This window comes from Channa argus, chromosome 6 (genome assembly GCF_033026475.1).
Source record: "Channa argus isolate prfri chromosome 6, Channa argus male v1.0, whole genome shotgun sequence".
Classification (NCBI taxonomy): domain Eukaryota; kingdom Metazoa; phylum Chordata; class Actinopteri; order Anabantiformes; family Channidae; genus Channa; species Channa argus.
Window position 1 is genome coordinate 23,858,086 of NC_090202.1, and position 24,219 is coordinate 23,882,304.

General features: G+C 42.1%; 1 protein-coding gene across 2 annotated transcripts in view; it reads left to right on the top strand.

Moving 5' to 3' along the window:
- The window catches only part of LOC137129038 (lipoma HMGIC fusion partner-like), a 41,296-nt gene extending 20,541 nt beyond the window's left edge, over positions 1 to 20,755 (top strand). For both annotated transcript variants that reach the window (XM_067507836.1, XM_067507835.1), the window contains exons 3-4: positions 15,620 to 15,718; positions 19,922 to 20,755. In XM_067507836.1, the coding sequence (XP_067363937.1) occupies positions 15,620 to 15,718; positions 19,922 to 20,040 (218 nt within the window). In that variant the 3' untranslated portion in view covers positions 20,041 to 20,755. The remainder of the gene's footprint in view (positions 1 to 15,619; positions 15,719 to 19,921) is intronic.
- The last annotated feature ends 3,464 nt before the right edge of the window (positions 20,756 to 24,219 follow it).

Here is a 24,219-nt window from a genome sequence, read left to right on the forward strand (position 1 = left end):
CTAGTTTCAGTTACTAAGGATGTTAGAACATAGTTCCAGCCCTTCCAGTGATGCCTTGTGGGAATTGCGAGTATGACTAACCTGGTATAACTAATTTGTTAAAATAATACGTTTTACCCTGTTCAAAAGATTTATTGTGTCACTTTGCCTCCTCAGTGTTATGTGTAACGTGTATGTGGGGCTGTGGAGACAGCATGCTGTTTGTGTTTACAATGTGTGTGTTACACTTGTGTTACATTAGATGTCATGCCCCCATCACTGGGATGCCAGCCACAGTCTTAGGCCGGCATGGCCTTCTGCCATGTTTGTTCGGTATAGAGTCAATAAGCAAAGCTGTTAAAATTACGAGTTAAAACTACCAGGCCAGCAGTGGCGTCACTTTTTATCCGGTGAGACTCTGTGCTCATGTATATTAAAATCATTGCAACCCCTGCGTGGCTGTGCTCATGTACAACTCCACGTCCATGGTGAGAATGTCATCCGAACCAAACCCGCATGTTTTAGGTAAGTGCATAGCTCACAGCACATCTCCTTTACAAAGTGTTAAGTGTTTTGTGTTTTAAAAATGTAACGTCAAAGTGAATTCAGCATTTTGCCGCAGAGGTTTGTTTGATGTAATGTCCACATAATTAGCACAGTTGTGAACAAATGACAATAATACAGTTCTGCGATTAATTTACGGTACAGAACAAGATCTTCTTCCTGTGTTTACTTTGGTGTTACCGCCCCAGATCTGTTTAGCCAATGGGCTAAAGTTTACAATCTGGTCTACTGATTCAGACCAAACCAGAACTTCAGGTCTGAAACACAGTAAGAGTGCAACTGTGGCCTAAAGCGCATTTCAAAGGTTTTCCTGCATTTGTGCATATAATCGTTGCTATGAGAATTTTCAAACCACAGGTGACATACATACTGAACTGCACCTGAGCGCCTCCAATGTGCACACACGGAGCACCGGAGCTGCTCTGCGGTGTAGCGGAACCTTCAAAGAAAACCTGGACAACGGAGACGCGGTGAGAGTCTCGCTGAGTGCTGCCTGCCTTGTTGGCCCTACCATATGCTGTTGTTGGAGGAGCCAGCGCCTGGGGAGGATGCAACCGTATGGTGGCAGGAAATACAGAGACAGCAGTATGGCAAACCAAGTCAGAGGAGGGATGGAAGTCTCCTTGCTGCAATACAAACAGCAGAACTAACATGAGTGCATGCAGCATGACAGAGACAAATGAATGAGGGGATAAGAGTGAAAAAGGGTCAGAAATGACCTTCAAACTGAATTACAACGTGCACAGCACTTTATGCTTGTGCAGAGAACAAATAAAGCCTAACATCTCTTAGTACATCACTCTGCATCGGCATGTCCTTCTTCTTCCTTTGCAGCTAAACGTTTTGCTGTGATAAAATCTGTTTTACTCTGAGGCACCACAAGCTTCTTACGGAACTCGGCCTTCGCCGCAATCTCGTCGGTGACACCGCAAAGTCAGTCCCTCCACCGCTTGACATTTCAAAGGCATTTCTCTGTTACACGCTTGAAAAGAATGATGGTGGAGCACTCAGAGGATTGATGAGGCACAAAAAATGCGAGCCAGGAACCAGCCCAAGGAATCTGTTAGCAGCAATGAATGGGCAGGTGGGTAGGTGGGGGGTGGCTCTCCCGTATTTTGCGTGACCTTTTTACAACGACTCGCAGGATTTGGGTGCCATCTGCACCCTCTGGGTGCCACTAATCCCATTGCTGCTACACTCAGCAGTAATGGGAACCTTAAACCTTTGCAACATGGCCCTGAGCACACACTCACTCACGGGACCACAGTCCTTCCTTTGTTACAGCTCCCAGTGAAATACATCTCTATTCTCCCCGTGCATTTATTACTTCCTCTTGCATTAGTGTCCTTGTTGTCTAGTGTGATTAATAGTTAATGCTTACCCTCTGCTTTTCTCTGGATATTTTGTCAAAACAAAACACCTTTTTTCTTGAGGTTGTTTGCCAGATATAACATACTGTATGTCGCTTTGCTCTTCAGTAATGCCTACTTTTCATATATCTAAACAAAAACACAAATTTAATTAGCACAGAGTCATCATTTAGACATTTGCTCTCTGAAGTTGAATGCACTACTTGTATTTATTGTTGCTGCCATATCAGTTTCTCTCCATCTCAAAAAAAAAAAAAAAAAAAATGCCTTCTCAACCAGCACAGTTTCCTCTTTATTCTTTTGTATTCTCTCTTAACCCCGTCGGCTGAACTTTGAAGTGCTCCCTCCTTTCTAAATGAAAGTGCGCTGCCTGGGTGTGTTTATTGACTCACTTGTGCTGTCACGTTCATGCGTCTGTGCCTGCCATGCCCAGGCTCCAAACGGGGGAGAAAAAATAAAAAGTATCTTTTGAGACAGAATGCCCTGCTGAGAGGAAGCCTATTTTAGCTTTGGCCCTATGACAGAAACTGAACATGGTACAAAGAATTATAGGAATTCCAATTATGTATTGGACAAAGAACTGCAAAACACCAAGGATTTATGAATTAATTCTCAGATGGAAACTGATCCCTCGTGAGCACACTCATACATACTCTGTACCACCACCAAAGTCAGCATTCTTCTTGATGTTGGTGATCTATCCTCGGCATTCTCGGTCTCTGGCAACTTAATTTCCAGTCTTCCCGCGACAATCCAGAGTCTGCACCGCGTGTCAGAAAAGGTTTTGTAATTTGTTGTATTTGACACATGCTTCCACAGCTTAGCTTCCTGTCAAGAGGGTTGCAGCTGCTGGAGGTTTTTTGCCTCTTTTTTTTTTTTTTTTTAGGACTGTTCACCTCGTTTTTCGACTGCTCTGTGTTTCCCCTGTGTGGCAAAATCCAAATCGTATGCCCTGACTGTGTTTTGCTCTCCTCGTGGTGGGTGAGATAGAGTGAGTGATCAAAGTCGTCGTCATTGTGGTTGAGAAAAACAGAAGCTTTAGGAAATGGCACAGATTTCTCTCGAGGATATACTCTGTAGACTGCCAGAACAGCTCTTCATTTTACTCTCTTTTGTTTTGTGTGTGTTTTTTTATTTTTTTATGATAATTAGAATTACTGCCAGCACCTTAAAATTCTATGTGCTAAAGATCAATCCTCAGCCATAAAAACAGGGCTCCAAGCAAAACGGCAAAGCGTAAATTGTGACGTTAAAACGCGGGGAAGTGTTTTCGTCCCTGTTTGATCATTTTCTCATAATTTGAAATCATTTTTAGAGGCAGGAGGCGATGACGAAGAGATATGCAGGAAACGCAGAAGATTGACAGTCCAGCAGTAAGAGGAAGTCAAACTGTAATGGGTTTGTGCACAGCGGCTGCCGTGTGTAATATTTTCTCCAAGTTTTTGATTTGTTATTGTGAAGCTTCCATGCAGGACAGGTTTTTTTTTGGTGTGTTATTTTATTTTATTTTATTTTTTATTAAACTGGCTCAAAGTGTGTAAGTGCTTCCCTGAAGAATGATTCATCACTGGTTTGCCGACCAGCGCTTGCCTCCCTAACATATGAACCACTGGAGCAACCGGAAGAGTTTTCTACTCTGTGTCCCCCTGGTTTCTCCCGTTCATTCGTCTCAACATTGATTTTAATAGTTGTAGAGGTGGGGGATGAGGGGTGGGGGGCAGCTTTTGAGGGATGGATGGTCTGCGAGCTGCAAAGTCTGATCTCATTTATACTATTTTATAGCTTACAAGGAGAAACACTATATTATAAGACAGCACAACAACTCTCCCTCCTGGGTGATGGATTGTGGGTAATTGCCTTTGGGGGACAATCAAGGCAAAAGTCAAACTCACATTTCTCTTTTTCTTCAGCACACTCAATGCACATTTTTGCATACTGGCAACAACTCGACATGTGCAAATAAAGATCTTAACACTGAACCCCACCCCCAGCCGATCATCAAATCCGAGTAAGGACACAGTGACCTTCAGGTTTGGGGGATGGGGTGTTTTTTTTTTCTTTCCCCTGTAGGGACTCACCCACTGGACTGAACTCCACCTCTCCTCCATCAAGCGTTCCCATGTTCCCAGACACCGGCGATTGTGTCTTAATGAATTCTTTGAATACTAATCAGGCAGCCAAAGTCCATGGGGCGGGGCGGGGCTTGACACAGACGACATCCTGTATAAGAATGCTGAGGATTTTTCTCCCGCGCTGTCATCACATTCATCACCATTTAGAAAACAGCCCAAATGAAATTGAGGCTTTTGCCTTCGAGATCTTTCTCTTTCAGGCTGTGTTTTCTCTCGTGTTCCTGTCTTGCTTTGTCCATCAGTTGATACTCTTGTTTGTCTCATTATGGAGTGGAGACAATTTGGTTTTGATTTAGCTTGTGTCTCGGGGATACGCTGTGATTGTTTTGTCCTCGCTGACTTCAAATCGCTCCAATTCTGAGTACGTATATTTCACTGCCGAGACCCCTTTCACACAAATCTTTCAGCACCACTGGCCAGAGGTTATATCCACTAACATTAATCAACACTCAACGAACTCCTAATCTTTTATCCGAGTCCTGTTAGCCCCACGGACAAACTTTTTATGGCTCAATCAATCAGACTGACCAGCTCTGAAATGTCCAGTGGTACATGCTCAACAGCACTTGACAGGCTATTCGGTCACTGCAAGGCTACATAAGGGGGTTACAGTGATCAACTTTCAAGAAAAAGAAAAGATTCATCATCAGATTCATTCAGAAACTGAAAATAATTTGCAGTGACCTATGATCTCGAGCAATTCACTCGTAATTTGTGAGCAGGAACAAGCCCTTCTCAGAGCCGTGAGCACTCGAATTGATTCAATCGGGAGACCTATTGTGGAGGAGCTCTTTTGACAGTGAACGGGAGCCTTTATGGACCCATGATATGGCGGAGACCAACTTTTCTGCCTCATCGCCGAGACGACGATAAGTTAATTTTGCTGTGAAGTTTCACAGTTTCATCCTGCAAAGTTGATCTCTAATTCCTCGTCGGTGCAGCAGACCCAGGTTTTATCTCTCATTTTAAGCCTCTGAAGAGAGTCGCTCATGTTCATGAATACTGATTGAACTTTATAAAGCTTTCTTTGCAAGGGAGTAATATAACATGAGGTTGGGAAGTGATTTGTAAAATTGAGCGAGATCGCTGATGATTTTAACCCAAATGCGAATCTGCCATGGATGTAATTTAACTGATATTCAAAAACAAATTAGCCGCCACGTCTTGGTAAAGTCGGAGGTCCCCGGGTAATACTTACTAATCCCAAAAAAGAAATATATAATTTGTTTTTTTGGGGCACCCAATGGGGTCCACTTCTTTTAGATGCTAAAGTTTCCTCTTTATTATAAAATTGGAGGCAACACTAAAGAGCATGAAGATAAGCTGTGCTTAGTTACAAACTCTTAATATCTGTGCTTCTTAAGAAATGTACTGAACTCTTTTTGGTTTTTTTTTCCAGAAACCTCTGAGATAAGGAACTAATTGATGCTGTGATATCAGTCCTGTGTGAATACAGCTTAAAGCAGTAACAGTGGAAACTCACTCCAACCAGTTTGACTGTTGGAGGAAACCCCTGGTGCACAAAGAGCATTGTTCCCACATCTTACTGCATCTGTTTTCGCTCTCCTCTTTTTTTCTTTTTTCTTTTTTTGAAACATCTCAGCGAGAGGCAGTTTTTGCAAGGACTCGGGGAACTATTGATTTTCATACGTCCTTGCTCGCCTGCTTTAATCCGTGGTTTCATGCCTGCAGCTTGATTGAAGCCATATGTTTGTGGGAGGTGTAGTAGAGGTGTTAAGTCTCTATTGTCTGAGGCATAATAAAATGAAAGCCGGCCAGGGCGCCGTCCCGTTTTATTTGAAACCAATAACCGCTCCGTTGTTCATTTTACAGTACGTCATGGTTTTCCACAATTTCCTAAATGAACACATGAGTAAATAAAGAAAAGCCGGGGATTTATTTTGATAATTAGGGGTGTTTTCTCCGTCGTTCTCTGTAATTACCCTTATAAACTGCTTCATTCTCTGCCCACCTGCTATTGCTCAACCGTCTGTTTTTAATCTCTGGGTTTATACTCATCCAACTGGTTTGAATGTTTTATACCTTGAATGTTTTTGATTAGCTTTGCCTTGGGGTTTAACTGACAAACTATGTTTTAACAAGGTTAATGAATGTGCTTGTCAAAACACGAACCAAGTCGAGTCACCATTAATCCCGCGCTCTGACCGGGAAACGAAAAGAAGCAGCATTTTACCGCGGAAGAAAAGTGTCACCATCACGTCTCTTTAGCGAACAATCAGTGTTAAGGAACTGTTGTTTATTTCTGCATCTTGATTTATTACCCGTCGGTGTGAAGGAATCCCTGCAGCATTGTGAAGAAGCAAGGCTGCAGTTTCATTACTAACATTTATCTCAACATAATTCGCCTCAGTTTACCTCAGTGCGCTTTACTGCCGTGTCAGAGGAGGCATGGCAACATAAAAAAATAAGACAGTGGTAAATCTTCATATGAAATGGAATTGGCCTTTTCTTGACATCTGATTGGTTTCAATCTGTGGAATCATCAGGGCAGAAATAGCTTTTCATCCTCGAGCGAGCAGGATAAACCAGATGTTGTATGATTACGTGGGATCACAATACCAATTCAATATCATACAAAATGTCAAAAGCACACACAGTCCTGCACAGCCCCATCTCTGCCTCTCTATTGTATTAGCCCATTGTATTGCTCACAGATTACCTGACATGTTACATAATGTGTCCTCATTTCCACTGTGCTCCTGTTCCTCAAGGGCTCTCAAATGTCATGATAACAGCCTGTGATGAAAGAGGAGAGACGTTTGTGCGTTGTCTTAAACTCACCGCATCTATAAACGGAAGAAAAACACTTGAAGGGGTAACTTTTTTTTTTTTTTTTTTTTTTTTTTTTTTTGCAGCGTTTTGAGGTTTTTAAAAGCAGCATACATCACAGCTAATGAACAAAGGTTCCAGGGGAAAATCCACGTACGTTTTTGTTAATGCTCAAATCTACTGCTCGGGCTTCTAGTGTTATTACAATTCGTCCTTCTAGGGCTTTAGAAAGTGCCTCATGTCGTACTGAGATTTCTACTCTTGTTGAATGGCTTTTTACATTACACCCACACAATGAAATGCTGGGAGCAAAAGTGACCTCTTACTATAGGGAATATTTGCTCTATGGAAGTGAGGCAAGGCTGCTTGAACCCAGTCCCCAAGGACAATAATCTGGCCCAGTGTGTGTCCCAGAACACAGCGTGAATGCACTTTAAACAGAAGCTATGGAGTACTTTGTGCACTTGGCAGTGGGAGTCCATTTTTTGCTCAATCCCTGAAGCGTTGCTTTGTCTTTTTAAAGGAGCCTCTTTGTGTTTGCTGTATGGAGCTGCTCACGTGACGAGTCCCAGTACTGTCAGAGAGCCATTTTGATGTCTGCCGGCGTGTGCGTGGAGCATCCTTAAACATTCATTGCATATTTGAATGCTGTTAACATTCCCATTCGCATAAGATCGCAGTGTCTTTGATTTCCCCTCTCCCCAGAAAGCCTTGCGTTAGCATGTTTGTTGCTCATTGTAAAGGCTAATTAATGCAGGGGCTCATCGTTGTAGGTATATGCTGACTTCTCGACACGTGACCCGCTGTCATGCTTTTCCGTCAGTGGGAGGAGAGTGCTGCTCAACACATCAGACATGACCCAGTTAGAAGAGCTACACTTGTAGGACCCTATAAAGTGGATCCTACCCTGAGGAGTAGTGCCATACCCTTTGGCTTTGTTGTTCTCCTCAAAAGTTTTCTCCTTCTCTCTGATGGATGGATCGCCCAGTCCTTTTTAAAGTGAAATTCCAGACTTGCATGCTGATGGTATGGTGGTTTGTGGGATATGCTCATATTCTATGTTCGTTTTTCTCGCTTACTTTAATTCTTTGAAATTTCAGTAAAATAGGGCTGAATCACTGTCAGTGGTAAGTTGTTGTTTTGTCATATGGAAGTAAAGTAGCTTATTGTCACCATGCTGCATAAAGGGAAAAAAAAAAACAGCCATTAAAATATTGCAAGATATTGCAAAAGCTCATCTTCCCTTTTGACTATGCTGGAAAAAACCAAGGCAAATTAATACCAGTGATGCACGAAGCAGTAGGGTTTCTCAGTAACCAACATGCGTTAAATTCCAGCACTAGTTTCGCACTGAGGTGACCACGTAGAGAAGAGAGAGGCGAAATTGTGCAGCATTTTCAAAAAGCTAGAAGAGCAATTTCTCCTGGGTGCTGCTGAATTCTTTCTTTTCTTTTTTTTTTCTTTTTTTTGGTCTGCTTCCTATTTGACTTTTCCTCCCAACTGAGTGGAGGGGAGAGAATGTCCAATTTGCAATGCGAGTTCGAAGGAGACATGCTTGAGGTCACAGGGAGGCATGAGTTTGTAGCTGGGAAGGGTGAGGCATACAAAAAAATATCTGCCCCCTCGTGTGAAAAGCTCATTCTCTCCACGCGTCTAGAAGATGTTCTCCTTTGAAAGATATTCGCTCTGCATTTAGCACACCCTAGTTTCATCTTGTGTATGTTGTGTACATACTGTGTGGTGCTTCCAGGCTTTAAACCCAATGCTGATCTCCCCATTTAAAACATGGCCACTGCTTAACGAAGCACGAGTCAGTTCTGCTCTTGTAATTGGTGTGTTTATTAATTACCGGATGTAGTCGGATGCTGCGTGACAAATGAACGCTGTGATTAGATAAGACCGGCTCTTGACAGCAGGCCTGTGGCAAAAGTACTGCGACAGATCAATGTAACACAAGCTGCTCTCTCTCTCTCCCCCCCCCGGGCCAGTGATGGTGACTGGACAGAACAAAGGCTGTTTGGCACAGGCCAACAGACCAGCACAAAATGCACATCACTCTAGGCTCGTTTGGTATCAGTTTCTCACGAACATGTCATCATCTGAAGTAGTTGCACATTTGTATCTCATCAATGTGAACTTTAAGTACTTCTCATAAAGTACTTGTTATACTTTGATACAAATTTTGCATTTCCACTGCATTTCCAAGCAAGGGTCCAAAACGGCAGCTAACACATGGAGTCGCATTGCATCTTCTTCATCTGCATGTCTATAACCTTTCCTCTGAACTATTTTGCATATCTTTCCCACATTTCATTCATTTATGCATCGATTGGTAATTACACTAAGACGGCAGCTGGTGTACAACAGATAAAACAAGACCAGCAAAGAAGCAAGACAGCAAGTGAAGGACAAAACGAATGGAAAGTCACGTTTGCCAAATGCAGCCGGTACACGAACGCAATCGAACAATAAGTCATTTGATGCTTGATGGGATAGAGGAGTACTTGTGACTGTCTGACCTTTTCTTGGGCTGACAGTAGCAAATACCAGAGGGAGGAGACATTTGTCATAGACCCCGAACGTCCATACAGAACTTGAAGGAGAGCGTGTTTGTCACCGAGCTCGGACCTTGCAGGCCTGGTCAGTTATACAGCTCCCTGGGTTTGATATGTATACAGTAGCAGAATCTTGTGAATTGTTAGGAAGAACATATTCTTTAGCCAGATCTTCACGGTGATCTGACTTCCTGTCAGTGATTGAGGTCTCCTTGAGGAGGTGCTGTGCAGAAAAACAACAACAGTAGTGTTTGGCAAACTAATAGCGATTAAAAAAAACAAGATGGTCTCAGACGGCTACTTAACATTCTTTATGTAGCTTTGGAAACAAGAAGGAATCTAATAAGTTGACTTTTGGCTAAATAACACTTGAATGACAGCCACTGGCAGCAGCAATCATTGGTATGCTTCACCGTGCACATCACACATCACATGTACTTCACATACTCTCTTTAAATCCCTCCTTTCTCTCCATCTGACTGATTCCCTGTATATCACGGATCCAGAAGACTTACCCGCGCCCCCCACTCACGTTAAATACCCCATCTTCAGCCACAAAAAAACTCACAGGGGAGTAAGCCCTTTTTGAACACCACGGTATTGATCCAGCTTGAATGGCAGGGAGAAAATACACATCATGAGAAGAAAACACCTGCTGCCCATGTCAGGTGGGTGTTGTGTTCAAAGTGATGGAAAATTTCCGCCTCAGCATCCAGGTGTGTTGACAGCTTAGCCACATGGGCTCCTCAGGCTGAAGTGACACAGGGAACAGGTCACTGCATCAGATTAAGGCAAAGAAGAGTAAACTGACACACACACGTGCGAATCGTGGTAAAGATATTATACATCATTTTGGGCTTATATTTATAGTCTTGTGTTATAGTGAAATAGTTTTGGATCATTTACAGCTGTAAAAACTGCTTGATAATCTTACAATGCAGTACTTTTAGTAGTATTAACCCTGTGAAATGGCTTGTTTTACCTGTTTACTCTTTGAGACCCCTGAGCCCTGACGACCGTAGACACCAGTTTGCCAGGAGGTGGTTGATGTGGTTGAATGGGTCAACAAAGCGGATGGAGACGGAAGTTATGAGTCCAGTGTGATCTAACCATGTTAGTTTAGTACCAAACCCCAGCCTAACCCTGATGCGCTTAATCCCGACCAAAGTGTTGTGTTTGCAGAGTTTAAATCCAGAATCTTTCACTGCTGAGGTGGAAAATAAATTGTGTAAAACAGGTGCGAAAGTGATGCAGTTTTAACAAATGCCCGCCACTTCTTAACAAACGCCCTATGTAGGCTATACTCTCCACTCTGGTCCGTCTGGCATCTTCAAGAAGCCGGTGGCCCAAGCAGAGCCGTGAGCCATAGATGTGTGAGCGATACATTCAGCTCACGTGTTGTTAACAAAAAGCAAAGTGTGACTCCTTTAACATTCTTTATTTAGTAGTAAAGGAGAATCCATTACTGAATTAAATAAATGAGTCTGAACATGTAAAAACCATGCGATGTGTCTTAAGTCAGTGGAATTGTGCACAGATGTTTTCAGCTATTCTTACATAATGGCAATGCTACATGTTACATTTATTTTGCCCATGACTTCAGTTTTCTATTCGGAATTTTACTTTTCTTTAAAATAAAGCTAACTTCTTTTAAATAGAGCTAACTTGGTTCATACACATTCTAGACTAACGAGGAGAATTTTATTATCATCACACTAACCTGCTCCTCTTTATTGTGTGAAACCCCACTGAAAATTACGGCAATTGTCTGAACCCCATTCAGCAATTTTAAAACGCACCAAATGCTAAGGGACATCAAAGATGAATATTATTTTGGCAGTGCACCGGCCTGCGTGCCTCCCCAGGTGTGGTTGCTCTTACTCTTCCCTTCCTCTTTCGGATTATCGTCCTCCAAACGGGAATGCCTTACACTAAGCCGGCCCATTCAGGCACATCCCCATTCCAATTCCCCGGCCACCAAAATTCTCCCCAGCTTAGCAGCAGCCCTTTCTGTCTGTCCTCTTTGGCCTTTTCAATGATAACCTTGAATAGTATTGTCTCGGGGCATGAAGGAGGCTAAAGAAATTCCCTGGTTCTTGACAGAGAGCAGGAAAGCTTGACAAAAGGCATCAGCACTCCCAGAATCAGAGAATGTGGAGGATATGAAAAGGGGCCAGTTTTTCTTTCAGGTAAAAAGCGTTGACAGAAAAGGATGGGGAACAATAGCACAGCTCTGATAGAATAAAGCACTTCTCCATGTGCTTTTTAAAGCACTGAAAATGCAATTTCAAAAGTGAGCTCAACTACGATGATGAAATCTGAGGCAAGCAAATGCAGACGAGAGATCGCTATATTAGAGCAGATTTTATGGACTGAACGCTGATGTGTGGGACTGATTGTATTTAGTTGAGACCATATAACTGAAGTCAGTTCATAGAATAGCCTTTCACAGAAGCCATTAGGCCTGAGATAGTCATTCTGATAATGACTTCATGGAGATCAATTGAAACTCGATCTGTGAATAAGTTGTCTGGCCTCTTATATTCCCCGCTGCACACACTCTCCGACCGTTTTCTTTGATTTTTCACTTCCTCCACCAGAGAGAACGATCAGGCATCAGCTGGCTGCCATAGCAACTAAAGTAAGACAAAACAGGCTAAGGTCTTACAAAGAGTGGTTGTTGGCCAAAAAAAAGAAAAAAAACCCACCGAGGTAAACAAACAAACCTCCCAGGCCTGTGTTGATAGAGCAGCTCTCCTGATCCCCCACAAAGCTGAGGAAACGTCTTTTCGGGGATCTTTAGGCTTAACCTGAAAGGAAACTAGCGGTTCTGACAGACACTCTGTGGATGCTGGTGGCAGGTTTCTCACATTTATGATGCGCGATCTGGTGTGATCCATGTCATGTATTTGCTTGGTCTGGCTATAACAGGCTTTCCTCTGCTGACTTCCACCAACTATCCTAATGGCAGCTTAGTGCAGTCCTGCAATAATTTCTTCACGAGATGGCCATCTGCTGAAATGAGCCCCCCTGTCAAAGCTGATGGTGCTGTCAGACAGACAAGAAAACATTTCTGTGGCTCTGGGAAGGCAGGAAGAGCTGAGGCGATTGCATTCGCTGTATTTTTACAGATTTGAAATGTATTTTGTATCAGGATGAACATAACCATTTTTTTTTTAAATGCCTTAAAGGTAAATTTTGCTCTGCTAACTGTTTTTTCTCCTGAGGGGGGATCATCACACTGTTGCTTTTCATGATGTCTAGCATGTGGTGAACTGCTTGCGATTAAAGCGCGTGTGCTTGCTCGGTTTTTCCTAAAGCAGGGAGACACCAGACTCAACTCCAGAAATAATTTATATATTAAACACACATGTTACATAATGCAAAATGTCTGTAATGGGAGGTCGGGAGGCTTTACTAAGAGGTCACTTGCTAATAACACGAAGCCCCAGATCGGGGTGCGTCAGTGTCAGCTTAGGAAATCAGAAGGACAGGAAGTATCTGTCTGCACCAGCTTGCATGCAGAATCAGAGCCTGAGGTATAGTTTCCTCTCCACACTTCTTTCCAGGAGCTTGGCTGTTGAACCTTACTTGAAAGAAGGGTTGTTTTTTTTTTTTTTTCAAGTCTCTGTAATCTTTCTCCTACATCCCAGGCACCAGCCTCCCTCACCTCTGCTTCTCAGTAACCTATATAATGAGTGTGGAGGATGGGATTTGATGGAATTAACTATCCTGGCTGAAATAAATAAATACATATATATCCAATAAATGGAAGCCATAGGAGAAATGTAGGGGCACGTATGGAATTGAATTACACCTTGGTGCTGGGTTTAGGTTTTTGTTCACTGCTCCCACAGCGATTCGTGTTTTTCAGTATCATGTGGGAACATGTGAGTGCTCCCATTGGTTTCAGCCCCTGCAGTGTGGCAGGCTCACTGAGTTTATCCGCACAACCAACAGAAAGCAGTTTGTTGGCTGCCATCACAATGGAACAGGCCTCCTGTCTTTGTTGTGGCACTAATTTCCCTCCTGCCTTTGGCCTTTGAGCAATTTCCAGCGTGAACCGTCATCATCGCCCCCATCTTCATCCTCTGACCTGATGTGGAAACTATGCACTGCTTGTTTTGCTTTGCCCATTCTTCTCTCAGAGGCGCCTGCTACAGAGCAGCAGCTCCTCCTAGTTTCCATCACTTGAACAAATGTGTTAATCCATGATTGAGAATCCCCATTACTCTTGATTTTTCAAATGGGAATATTGCAATTTGCTGAATAAAAAACATTGTCTACGGGAAACAAAACCACATTTTGCCCTCTCCCCAACCACCCACCCCCCCCCCTCTTTCCCCATGGCTGATAGGAAATTCATTTTGATTACATGCTGCTGTATCTCTCTGCATTACACAACACTTGAAAGAGAATTTCTGATTTTGTTAAATATTAATCATGAATACATTATCCTGCTGCTATGCTTTGCAGGCTTCACTGTTACAAATTTGAATCAAAACACATTTGATAACATTATATAACGGAAAAATGTTTTAATGACTGTGTGCGTATGCTCACTTGCTCCTAAATGCATTTTTGTACCTGTTGGAATAGTTGCTTTGTGTGTTCAGCAGGGCTCCACCATGGCAGCTTGTACGGGGATTTGTATCAAATGCTCCTGTGTTATTTTGCTGCACAGCTCCGCTAACAATAGTCATTTCAGGTCTGAAGCCAAAAGTCCTCTGAAGTTCCCTTAATGGTGTGAAGGCGACACGGCTGAGTTGTTACATATGAAAATCCCTGGATCCCCTCTGATCCTGAGCTGTAATGACACAGACTTGGTCCGACCGTTTTTATTATCCCTTCACTCTCATCAACATGCCGGAGTTTTCGCTGAATTGATTTTCTACCACAGGTGCCATAATCAGCCAGCCTGTTTTCTCCCGGAGCCAGGCCGATGACATTCACCGTCCTCTTGGCATTCGGCTGGGGAAAACACAGATGTCTTTTTCACTTTTCCTGCTCCACCTCAGATGTTAGCCAGTTTGTCTAGCCCATCCGCATTTGCATGTGGATTAATTCTCGCTTGTTATCTGGCCTAGATGTAAGTCCTGGATGGCAGCGGTAATCAGGTTGGAAGGCAGGGCTTTCTTGCCTTCCTCGCCTCTCCTGCCATCCTCACATCCTAAAACTGATAGCAAAGCAGACACATCGGAGGGGATTAAGCTAATGTGATGGCAGAGCCACCTACTAGGGGCCCCCACAGGGTAATTTCAAGAGACAGGCCTTGGCATCCAGGGACTCACTTGTGAAGACCTGGCTGCAGGCAAATATTGAGGATATTAATCCTTAATGTAATGGCCTTGACTAGATTTTGCTCTTGTCTCCGTGCGCAGTTTTAAGCACAGTCATAAGTCTCTTTAATCACTGACATAAAGGAGTCCCTCAAGGATTTTCCGGTAGTTTGGAGTTTTACAGTAATTATTGCGTACCCAAAAAAATGCTTGTTTTTTTTGTTTTTTTCCACTGTTGCCTCTGTGAGAAATTGCCAAGCTATTTGCATATGTTCATTGTTCATTTGCAGTGGTTTCATGAGCTGCTGGCAGAGCAGTGCTTTGTTTCGTTGCTGTGGAAATGCAACGGGAGTGTTGAAGTCACCGCCCGTGTCATTTTTCAAATTGATGTAAAGTTTGCTCAGGGCAAAAAAAAATAAAAAATTCCTGGAACAGGTCAATGCTGCTTCTCCATCAGTATCAGCTGGAAACGGTTGATAAGGTGGAAAAAGTTGAGGTGGCACACGTCACTCAATGAGAAGGCAGCATCTCATTGTCTTTTCGGTCATTTTAATTAAAACCTAAAGCTGAGAGCCAGAGAGAATCTAAACAAAACCTGAATTTGAATTTGTTTTACTATGCTGGATATCCGAGTGCAACAAAGACACACACACACACACACACACACTGCTTTGCCTTTTTTCTTCCTTGTTAATAAAAAGATTCTTAAATGATGAAAATCCACAGAGGCAAGGTCTCACAAGAAAACAAAGCAGACCTTCGCCATGGGGTTGAGTGAAAACCTTGATGGTAATAATGTGTCCTTGGTGCAGTTTTCCCCTCGAAAAAAAAAAAAAAGAGCTCTTGTCAGCCTTCAGCCATGTACGGTGTCATTGTTTTGAATCCCTAGTGATTCTTCATGTTTCTGCACTTCCTGTTTTACTGACTGTCTCTACTTCTTTTGTTCCCAGGTCTGCTCATAGGTTCAGGCTGTGCGCTCTATCCACTGGGATGGGACAGTGAGGAAGTACAGCAGACCTGCAATAACAGCTCAGACCAGTTTATACTAGGTAAGACGTCTTACCTGGAAGATCCAACGTGGACACACATCTACGTCCTGCTCAAACGCACCTACATTCACATCCATGCTTCAGCCTCGGCTGCATGAATTTGTCTTGTGCTGCTCAGTGGTCTGGTCCCCCAACAGATAAACCTATCAAAAAGTTGGAAACTTAGAATAGGCTTTTTTTTTTTCTTTCTTTTATCTGTCCCTTGACATTCTGCCTTCTGCAGACTCCAAGCAGACACAAGTCTCTGCTACTGTCATATAGCAAAAGAGACACAATCCCTTGGTGTTTAAAGTGTATGATAAAAAAGTCAACAGAACCTCCTGTTGCTGTCAATTTGTGAAGTGTTTTATAGCTATAAATATGTGCTGAGAATAAGCAGGAGCTCAATTTGTGCTCTGTATTCAGCTGGCATTATCAGGACTATCTCACCCACAGTAATATGCTACTGTATCAGTCAGCAGGCAGGTGGAGGAGCTTTTCAAACTGCTGCTGCTGCTACTGCTGCCCTTTTATTTGATGCTAATCAAATTGGGTTTGGTTTTTTTTTTTTTTTTTTAATTTAATTAGGAGGATTTTTGATGACTTAAATTAACATTATTACCAAACATCAGAGCATGGTGAAATCAATTTGCTGCGAGTGGAATATTTTAATTAAATGTCACAGGTAAAATTTTGATAAAGTTGATCCCATAAATTGGATAATCAGGTGACACCGGGTGCACTTAGATTTGCTCTCTCTTTTAATTTACATCAATATCCACCGTGCTGGAGTTTCTGCCACTTTTCATCTTTGGAAGAAGTTTTTTTTTTCCTACTCTATTCCAAGCACATTTAGATTCGCCGGGTTCATAAAACTGGTTTAAATGAACTGCTGAGTGAAAAGGTGTGGTTGAGTGAGTAGTTAAGTCCCATATGTTATGTAAGTGTCCACTGTAGGGTGTGGCTTCCATTGGATGGAAGAGAGGACATGCTCAGGATCAGAAGTTTGTATTTTATTCAAAAGTAACATTGTGTTGGCACAAGAATCTTTTTTAGAAGCAAGAATGCAGTCAGTGAATTGGTGCTGCTGTCTGTGAATGCACCCTTCATTACACTCTAATTTATTGTGGTGAAATGTGAACTGAATGGGTTGTTTTGCAGCTCACGCAGGCACGAAGCTGTCAACCCTCCCTCACCCTTCCTCTCTGTGAGGCATTCAGGGAGCGTATAGAGTGCAGGGTAGTTCGGTTTCTGAAGCATTAAGAGCCAAATGGTCCAGATCAATTAGAGAAGCTCATGAAAATGAAGTTTTCTCTGGTGTGATGTCCAAAAATGAAGTGAACTAGTTAATTTTTTTTTGGGGGGGGGGGGGGGGGGGGGGGGACTGTGAAAAGTCTGTATGTGCACAATTTCTTTGTGTGGGAACTGAACTGTGAGCTTGCTTCTGTGAAGTGTAAACTTAAACAACCCTGCAGTGAAGGCTGTTGCAATTTGCCCATTAGATTTTGATGTTTGCCAAGCACAAATGAAATGTTTGCCCTGATGTGGGCTCTGTTGGGAAGGTCAGTGGGGGCGGGGGGGGGGGGTCACCAAAACATTGGATGCATTCATTGTGAACCGCAATATCCACAGCCAGGAAATTCAATTTTTTTTTTATTCTCCCTGAATCAGAGCTTTCAACTGACCCTCGCACCACAGAGCTCTAGACAATAAATGTCAGGTCACATTTCACGACAATCTAGTTCTTATGTTTATTAGTCTGGACACATGGGTGAACAAATTCACTGAAAAAACCAACATCCACATCCTTTGAAACGATTGCCAACAAGGCAAAAACAACATTATTCTGTTCTTGTTCTGCTATAATAAAGTCAAGAAATATGGGTTGATAAATGTTTAATATCCATGAACATTGTACATTTTCTTAATAAAGAACAAAAACGGCCAGAATTTTTAGAACTGCAGCCAACACTGCACAATGGCTTCATACAGAAAACAGCTGCCACTGTGTGGGTAGATAAATGTTACTGTTCTAGCAGTTTTTAAATTAAGACAGATATAATCATGATTGATTAAGAATCCCAAGCATATCACCTTAAACGCTGAAATGTACAGTGAGACCTGGTTATCAGCGGGTAATTATGTGTCACAGTCGGAGAGTAGGACACAAACAGAGAGGAGGGTAAACAGACAGGCAGCCAGGTTTCAGTGGTGTGGCTTTAATGAAGACAAAGACCACCGAGGCTTCCAGGCAAACGGGAAGTTAACAGGAGACCACGGCGTGAGCAGCACGGGTTTGAAATGGAAACAGGTGAGCGGGTGGATGTTGGGGAGTCCGGTGACAGGTGAAGGAGGAAAGGTCGCGGGGCATTTGAAGGTAGGCTGGCGAAGAGCAGCAACATGGGGAAGTGAGAAAGTGCTTGAGGCCAAATAAACAGTGCAGAGAGAGGATGTGTTTCAGGTACGCTGGATATCGAGTTTAAATTTTGTGATTTCCTTTTTGGAAAAACAGGCTCTTTGCACATATAAATTGCAGTTAACAAGCGTCTTGGTATCAAGGTGCTGTTCAATGCTGCTGGCATATCACTGCATCATAGTTATTTCAGTTTCCTGACAGGACTGTGATGTTCTCCTGCGAGAACGGTTGATTACACACAAATGATGCATTCACCAGCACAATGGCTTTGAACCTCTCAGTCACAGACATGTTCATTAATCACGAAGAGAGAGCAAGCAGTACTTCAAAATGTAATGCTGCACGTTGGACGCATTCACTGCAGGTGTGCTCAGCATGAAAACTACAGTCCCCAGAAAAAAAAAAGAAAGTTAGTGCTTTTTAAATTAACATTATCACATCTTGTTATTGTAAAAGCAACAGCCACGTTATGAAAGCAGTGCGTGACTGCGACGCAGAGAGGAAATTTGACTCGTATTTTATATTCTTTCATCTGTTGAGTCAAGGTTTCAACAGTGAGAAGAATCTGATATGATTTGTTCATGAGACGTCTCCTCATTCCCCCACCTGGCTCGTAATGACCGGACATAATGAGAAGTGTGGACGGGCATCACATCTTCTAACAAATGTGGAGGCCATCTTTGCATAATAATGTTCACAGTTTAATCTAAGGATAAGACAAGATGCATCTTTAACAGACACCTTGTTTTAATTAGTCTTTGCTTTCAGCTCTTGGTTCAGTTTCAGCATCTTTTGCCGCTGATGTGCTTCCCAACTGTCTGATTTGTGAGCGTGCAATTGCCACATGCCACAGAAGCAGTTTGCAAATGAAGTTAAACTATGTTCGCTGCCCTTGTTTCAACATTGGTTCTTTTTCACAAGAGAAAGGGAACTTTAGTGCCCCCCCAAAAACAAAAAGGGTTAAACAGTTCACAACATTTTTTTTCTCTTAACACTAACACGTCATGACATAGGATAAGAGGTGTAGTGTTAAGAGCGTTTATGATGTAGTACAGACAAAAAGTTATTTTCAAATGAACCCACTCACAGTTTGGTGCAAACGTTTTTCAAAATGGCGCAAAGAGTAAAACATCTTTGCTTTTTTCATGCATTGCTTTGCATGGAGCTGAGGAAATGATCATTAATCAGAAATTACCGTTAGTTTGAATTTATAAAAATTGTTTAAATTTACTTTTTTAAATTGACATTTTATGACTATTTTTTTTTTCTTCTGAAGGTGAAAGAATAAACAAAAATCTTTGTTTTGCTCTTCTTGTCATTTGAAAATTAGGGAACGCAAACTTTGCACCCAACTGTTCCTTTCCTTCGTAATGTGTCATTGTACACCAGTGTCAGAGTTTGTGTGACCCCTGGACTTGTTTCTCTTTCTTTTGAAACACTTTACAATTCAGCCTAAGACAAGTTTTTCCTCTCGTCTTCTTCTGGTTGGACTGATAGTCTTCACCAACAATAACAGTATCGATGTTACATTTTAAAACCGTAATATCCAGGGTGAAAACCGCAGCTTTGATCATTTTAGACTTGTGTTTACGTCTCTTCTCCTTCTGATAGAAAGGCTCTGTGAAGGCAAAGTGTAAGACACGAAACTTCTGGTTAAACCAAAATCAGATCCATTGCTTCTTGGCCCGAGGTTTATTTGTTCTCATTTTATTGAAACTGATTCAATTTTGTGGAGATATCATGCTGTCAGAAATAATAAAGCGTGAAAACTAAAAAGACCCTCTTCAATCCTGTACTTTCCTCTGCAGGTTCCTGCCAGATCGGCTGGGCGTATTACTGCACAGGGGCGGGGGCGGCGGCTGCTATGCTCCTGTGCACCTGGCTGTCGTGTTTCGCAGGGAAGAAGCAGAAGCAGTACCCGTACTGAAGAGAGCACAGGTGGGACGGGGACAGGCAGAGACCTCAGGCAGTACGACAAAAGGGAGCGGACTCTGACTCTGGACTCACTAATCCAGCCCATCAGGCACCAAAGCCGCCAAGTCATTATGGTGCTCTGCACATCATGAGACATGACTGGTCTGACAACTGCAGGGACTGTTTCATAATGCAGCGCGCGCACACACAAACACACACACACACACACACACACACACACACACACACACACACGGCTTTGAACACTAGTTCTCCTGAAAGCTGTTCCTAAATGAAACAAGTATGGACCAATTCTATTTGTAAAAGGATTTCTTTAACAAAAAGAGTATTCTCCCCTTTTCTGTGGTCTTCTCCCTCGCTCATTGATGTTTATGTGATAGCGTGTCCTGTGATGAAGAGAATAGTAATATTGCTTCATTGTTACGTGAAGTGTTTTATGTCTCCTCTTTGTCTCGTCTTTGCCTTAAAACACAAACTGAAATGCAATAATCCCTATAATGCAAAGCAATCCGGCACTGGCTGCCTGCTTCTTCAACTCAGACTCTTCAGATTCCAAAAGCCTAAGCATAGTTTATTTAACACATTCATGAAATATACACTATGTATGATAATGTATTTTATCATATTAGCACATGTTTTGTATTCACTCTTCAAATTATCATTTGTCATTATTTTCATTTTGTAAATAAATGTTTATTGAAATGGCTGATTTCAAGTGTTATTTCAGTCTGAAAACATCCCGTGGTAAGTGGAACACTCACATTCCTTTAAAGCTTTTCCCATGACCTCCTGATCTTGGTAGTGTTCACTACATGTGACACTACACTACTTTTTTTTTTCAGGGATGAGGAGGATGAGGACAGGGCAGTGCTGTGAATTTACCTTTTCCCTGTTATTGATTAGGTAAATCCTGTGACCTCCACTCAGACTATTGGCCTTTTGATCAGGTTACGCAGCATTCAAGCTTCCAGACAATGCACCCACATGCAATCCTATACCCTGGGACACAACACTGACCAGCGATGCATCCATCGGCTTAATGTCAAGGGTTATCTCAAAGTTCCTTAATCCGCCTTCATAACCTTTTCCATAGCAGTTACCGCAGCTGCATGTGTGAGCTGCTCCCAGCTTTTCAGCTTCTGCAAATTTTTTTCCTCTGTTAATCAAAGGAGAGACAACAAACAACACTCTAGAAATTCTTCCAAGCCCAAGTGTACAACATAAGCTCAGTTCTTCTCCGTGCATTTGGTTCTCATTAGCATGCACATTTGCTCACAATGGAACCCCCCCTTCTCCTCTCCGTCTTCACTTGAGAGCTCTCTCTCTCTCTCTCTCTCACTCTCACTCTCTCACTCTAGTGTAATGGCTCCTCTGCATTCTGCACCCTCTCTCTGATCTACTCTGTTGATTGATATCGCCAACGATTGTTGCATAGTGTCAACCAGATGCCTCATCAGCCAAAGCTGACACATTGGGGTCAAGTTGGAGCGTTCCCTTCTTTTAAATCAGCGCCTGAACTCCAAACCGACAGAGTGCACCATGCAATCGGAATTCTTGTTATGCGAAGGCAGCTGATTGTCTTAAAACATGCAAAATGTGTGGTAACTAGGAAGTACAGCTGCTTTCATCAGCTGCTGAGTAAGGGGATATCACAACTGTTAAGCATGATGTGAATTTAGATTAATCAGAGCTGCCTTTAGCCGTGAGCACTCTTAGTCATATTTTTTTAATGCTCTGACAACCACATGTTGATTTATTCTCTTGCTCGTTATATCTCAACAGATGTGTAAAAACCTATGAGAGTATTACCAAAATCATCTGCCTGAATAAATATCGATAGAAAAAAGGAAATATGGCTTTTGTAATTTAGTAGATCTGATGCTCTAGGAGCAACTTTCAAACCCACTTAATGTATTATTGGTTTAGAAATTACAAATATTGAATGGGGAATTTTGTAAAATGTATGATTTGCAAAGACCAGCATGATCAACAGCTAGATCAGCTCTCCTGAGTTATAGGTTGATCTTGAAAGCTCAGTTGAAGTTGGGTTAGTACACACAAGTTAGCCACATGTCTCAGGCTGAATCCAAAAACTACTCTTCTTTAAATATATCCTCGTTAATTTTCTTTTAACCTTTAAGTAAAATGCCATGAGAACGAGAAAAAACAAGTGAATTTACAGTATGACATCATCAGAAAACACCCAAAATGTAAAAAGTCTTTATTTTTTTTTTAATATTGTTGGAGTCTGAATTATTAAGGCATAAAGCCCTAATAATACAGCACCTTTAGAGAGTTCAACCTTGGCAGCCAGATAGATCCTTCCACATCAATTCATTCCCTCTAATTAATTTTTTCCCCAACAGTGCGGTAGCTAGATAATTACTGCCCTTAAGAGCAACTCTGCTTAAAAAGGGATTTTTGCTACAATAACACTAATCTCCATAAAGTTATTGCATAATTGATATTGCTGCAGGATAGCAAGACTGCAACCATACCACACCTGTATAGAAAAATAGTGGTAATAGTGTCAAAACCTGTAAATCCTACACATCATCATCATCGGAGATTTAGTTGTGTGACATACAGTAGAGTAAATAATAACAAAGTACTGTATATACACATGTAGATTTATGCACAGGAAGAGTCAATATGCCCCAACATTTGAGTGGTTAAGCCAAAATCTTTGAAGTCAGTCAATTTTATTGAGTGCTTCACTTGTCCCTGTCCTACTGACAGGAGCAGACAATTGGCCGTATATTTCTTTTCACAAGAGATCTGACAATTGCAGTGCTTCTATGGACGGGGAAGGTAGATGGGAAACTAGACAAACAGCATCAACGAAGACCATCAAAGGCACTAACTCGGAAACCCAGGGAAAAACCGAAAATAAATCAAAGTTTGCTAGTTCACTGACATGAGGAGGCTTTGGTCAGCTGGGTTTTTTAAACTAGCAGTTTGTTGGAAATGTGAACAGTTGGTACCTGGATTGATTCCTGATTACAGCACAGGATTACACTGATCTTTTTCACAGCACACGTTTCCCCGCGTCATAGTAGGAAACCATGTGAATCTAGAAAAGAAAAAAAAATCCACAGCGACTGCTTCAGATACCGAAAGGATTTTCCAACCAATGCTGAAAAAAGCTGAACTGTTTTTGCTGAAATAGCTGAAACTTATTATAGAACTGTTAAAAAAATAAAGCCACAAAGGTGTAGAGGGTGCAAGGTGCATAGAGTAAATCACATGTAAGAGTGAGACTCTCTTGTGCGTGTTTGATACTGTTTCCATGGAGATGAGCGAGAGAGACAGGGGAGATGGGTGAGATACACATTTGTTTATACGCAGACACGTGTCACAAAAAACTTTGCCTCAGAAACAGTGCGATAAATATAAAACTACAGATTATATCTGACAAACGTCTTCAGCCGGAGTGGCAGAAGGCTTCACCTAACACAGTCATATACTTAACGTGACGAAATTCCAAAAAAATGAAGTCACGGTCACGAATTACAAACAGACTTCATCTGGGACTGCTCAGAAAATCCTGGACCCCTCTCACGATGGGGGAATCGGGAGGCACTCATCGAAATGAGAAGCACATCTTCTGAAAGCTGACCATTTTGTCGGCCGTTTTATTGCATAATTTGTCTGTAAAAACTGAGAGAGCAGACGAGAAAAACTAAGAAACAAAAAGTTTAAGAGCAGAAACGGCAGAAACTGGAGTGCTATTAACAACATTTAAAAACTTCACAGAACGTGGTGATGTAGTTCATGTGAAGAAATTACAAACAGCGAATTCCCAACAGCCTTCGTCTGGGTCTGCTCAGAAAATCCTGGAACCCTCTCACATAAAGAATATCAAAGTATATCAATTTCTGAATCTCCGTTATAATGGGGTCCTATGGGAGTTTTGGACTGCACTCTCTCCTCTTCTGGCCAAATACTGAAAGAACTGTAAGTCCTGTTACTATGAGAGGTATACGCCCTGAAAGAACACAAAAATACCTACGTTTTAATGTATAATTTGTTGAGGAAAGATGAAAGTTGACCCAAGAAAAGAAGAGAAAGTGTAAGTGATGTCACCCGCTCTAGCAGGGCCAACATTCTGCAATACACACTAATGGAGAAGTTAAAAAAATCACCAAAAAGTACCTCAAACTAAAAGTGC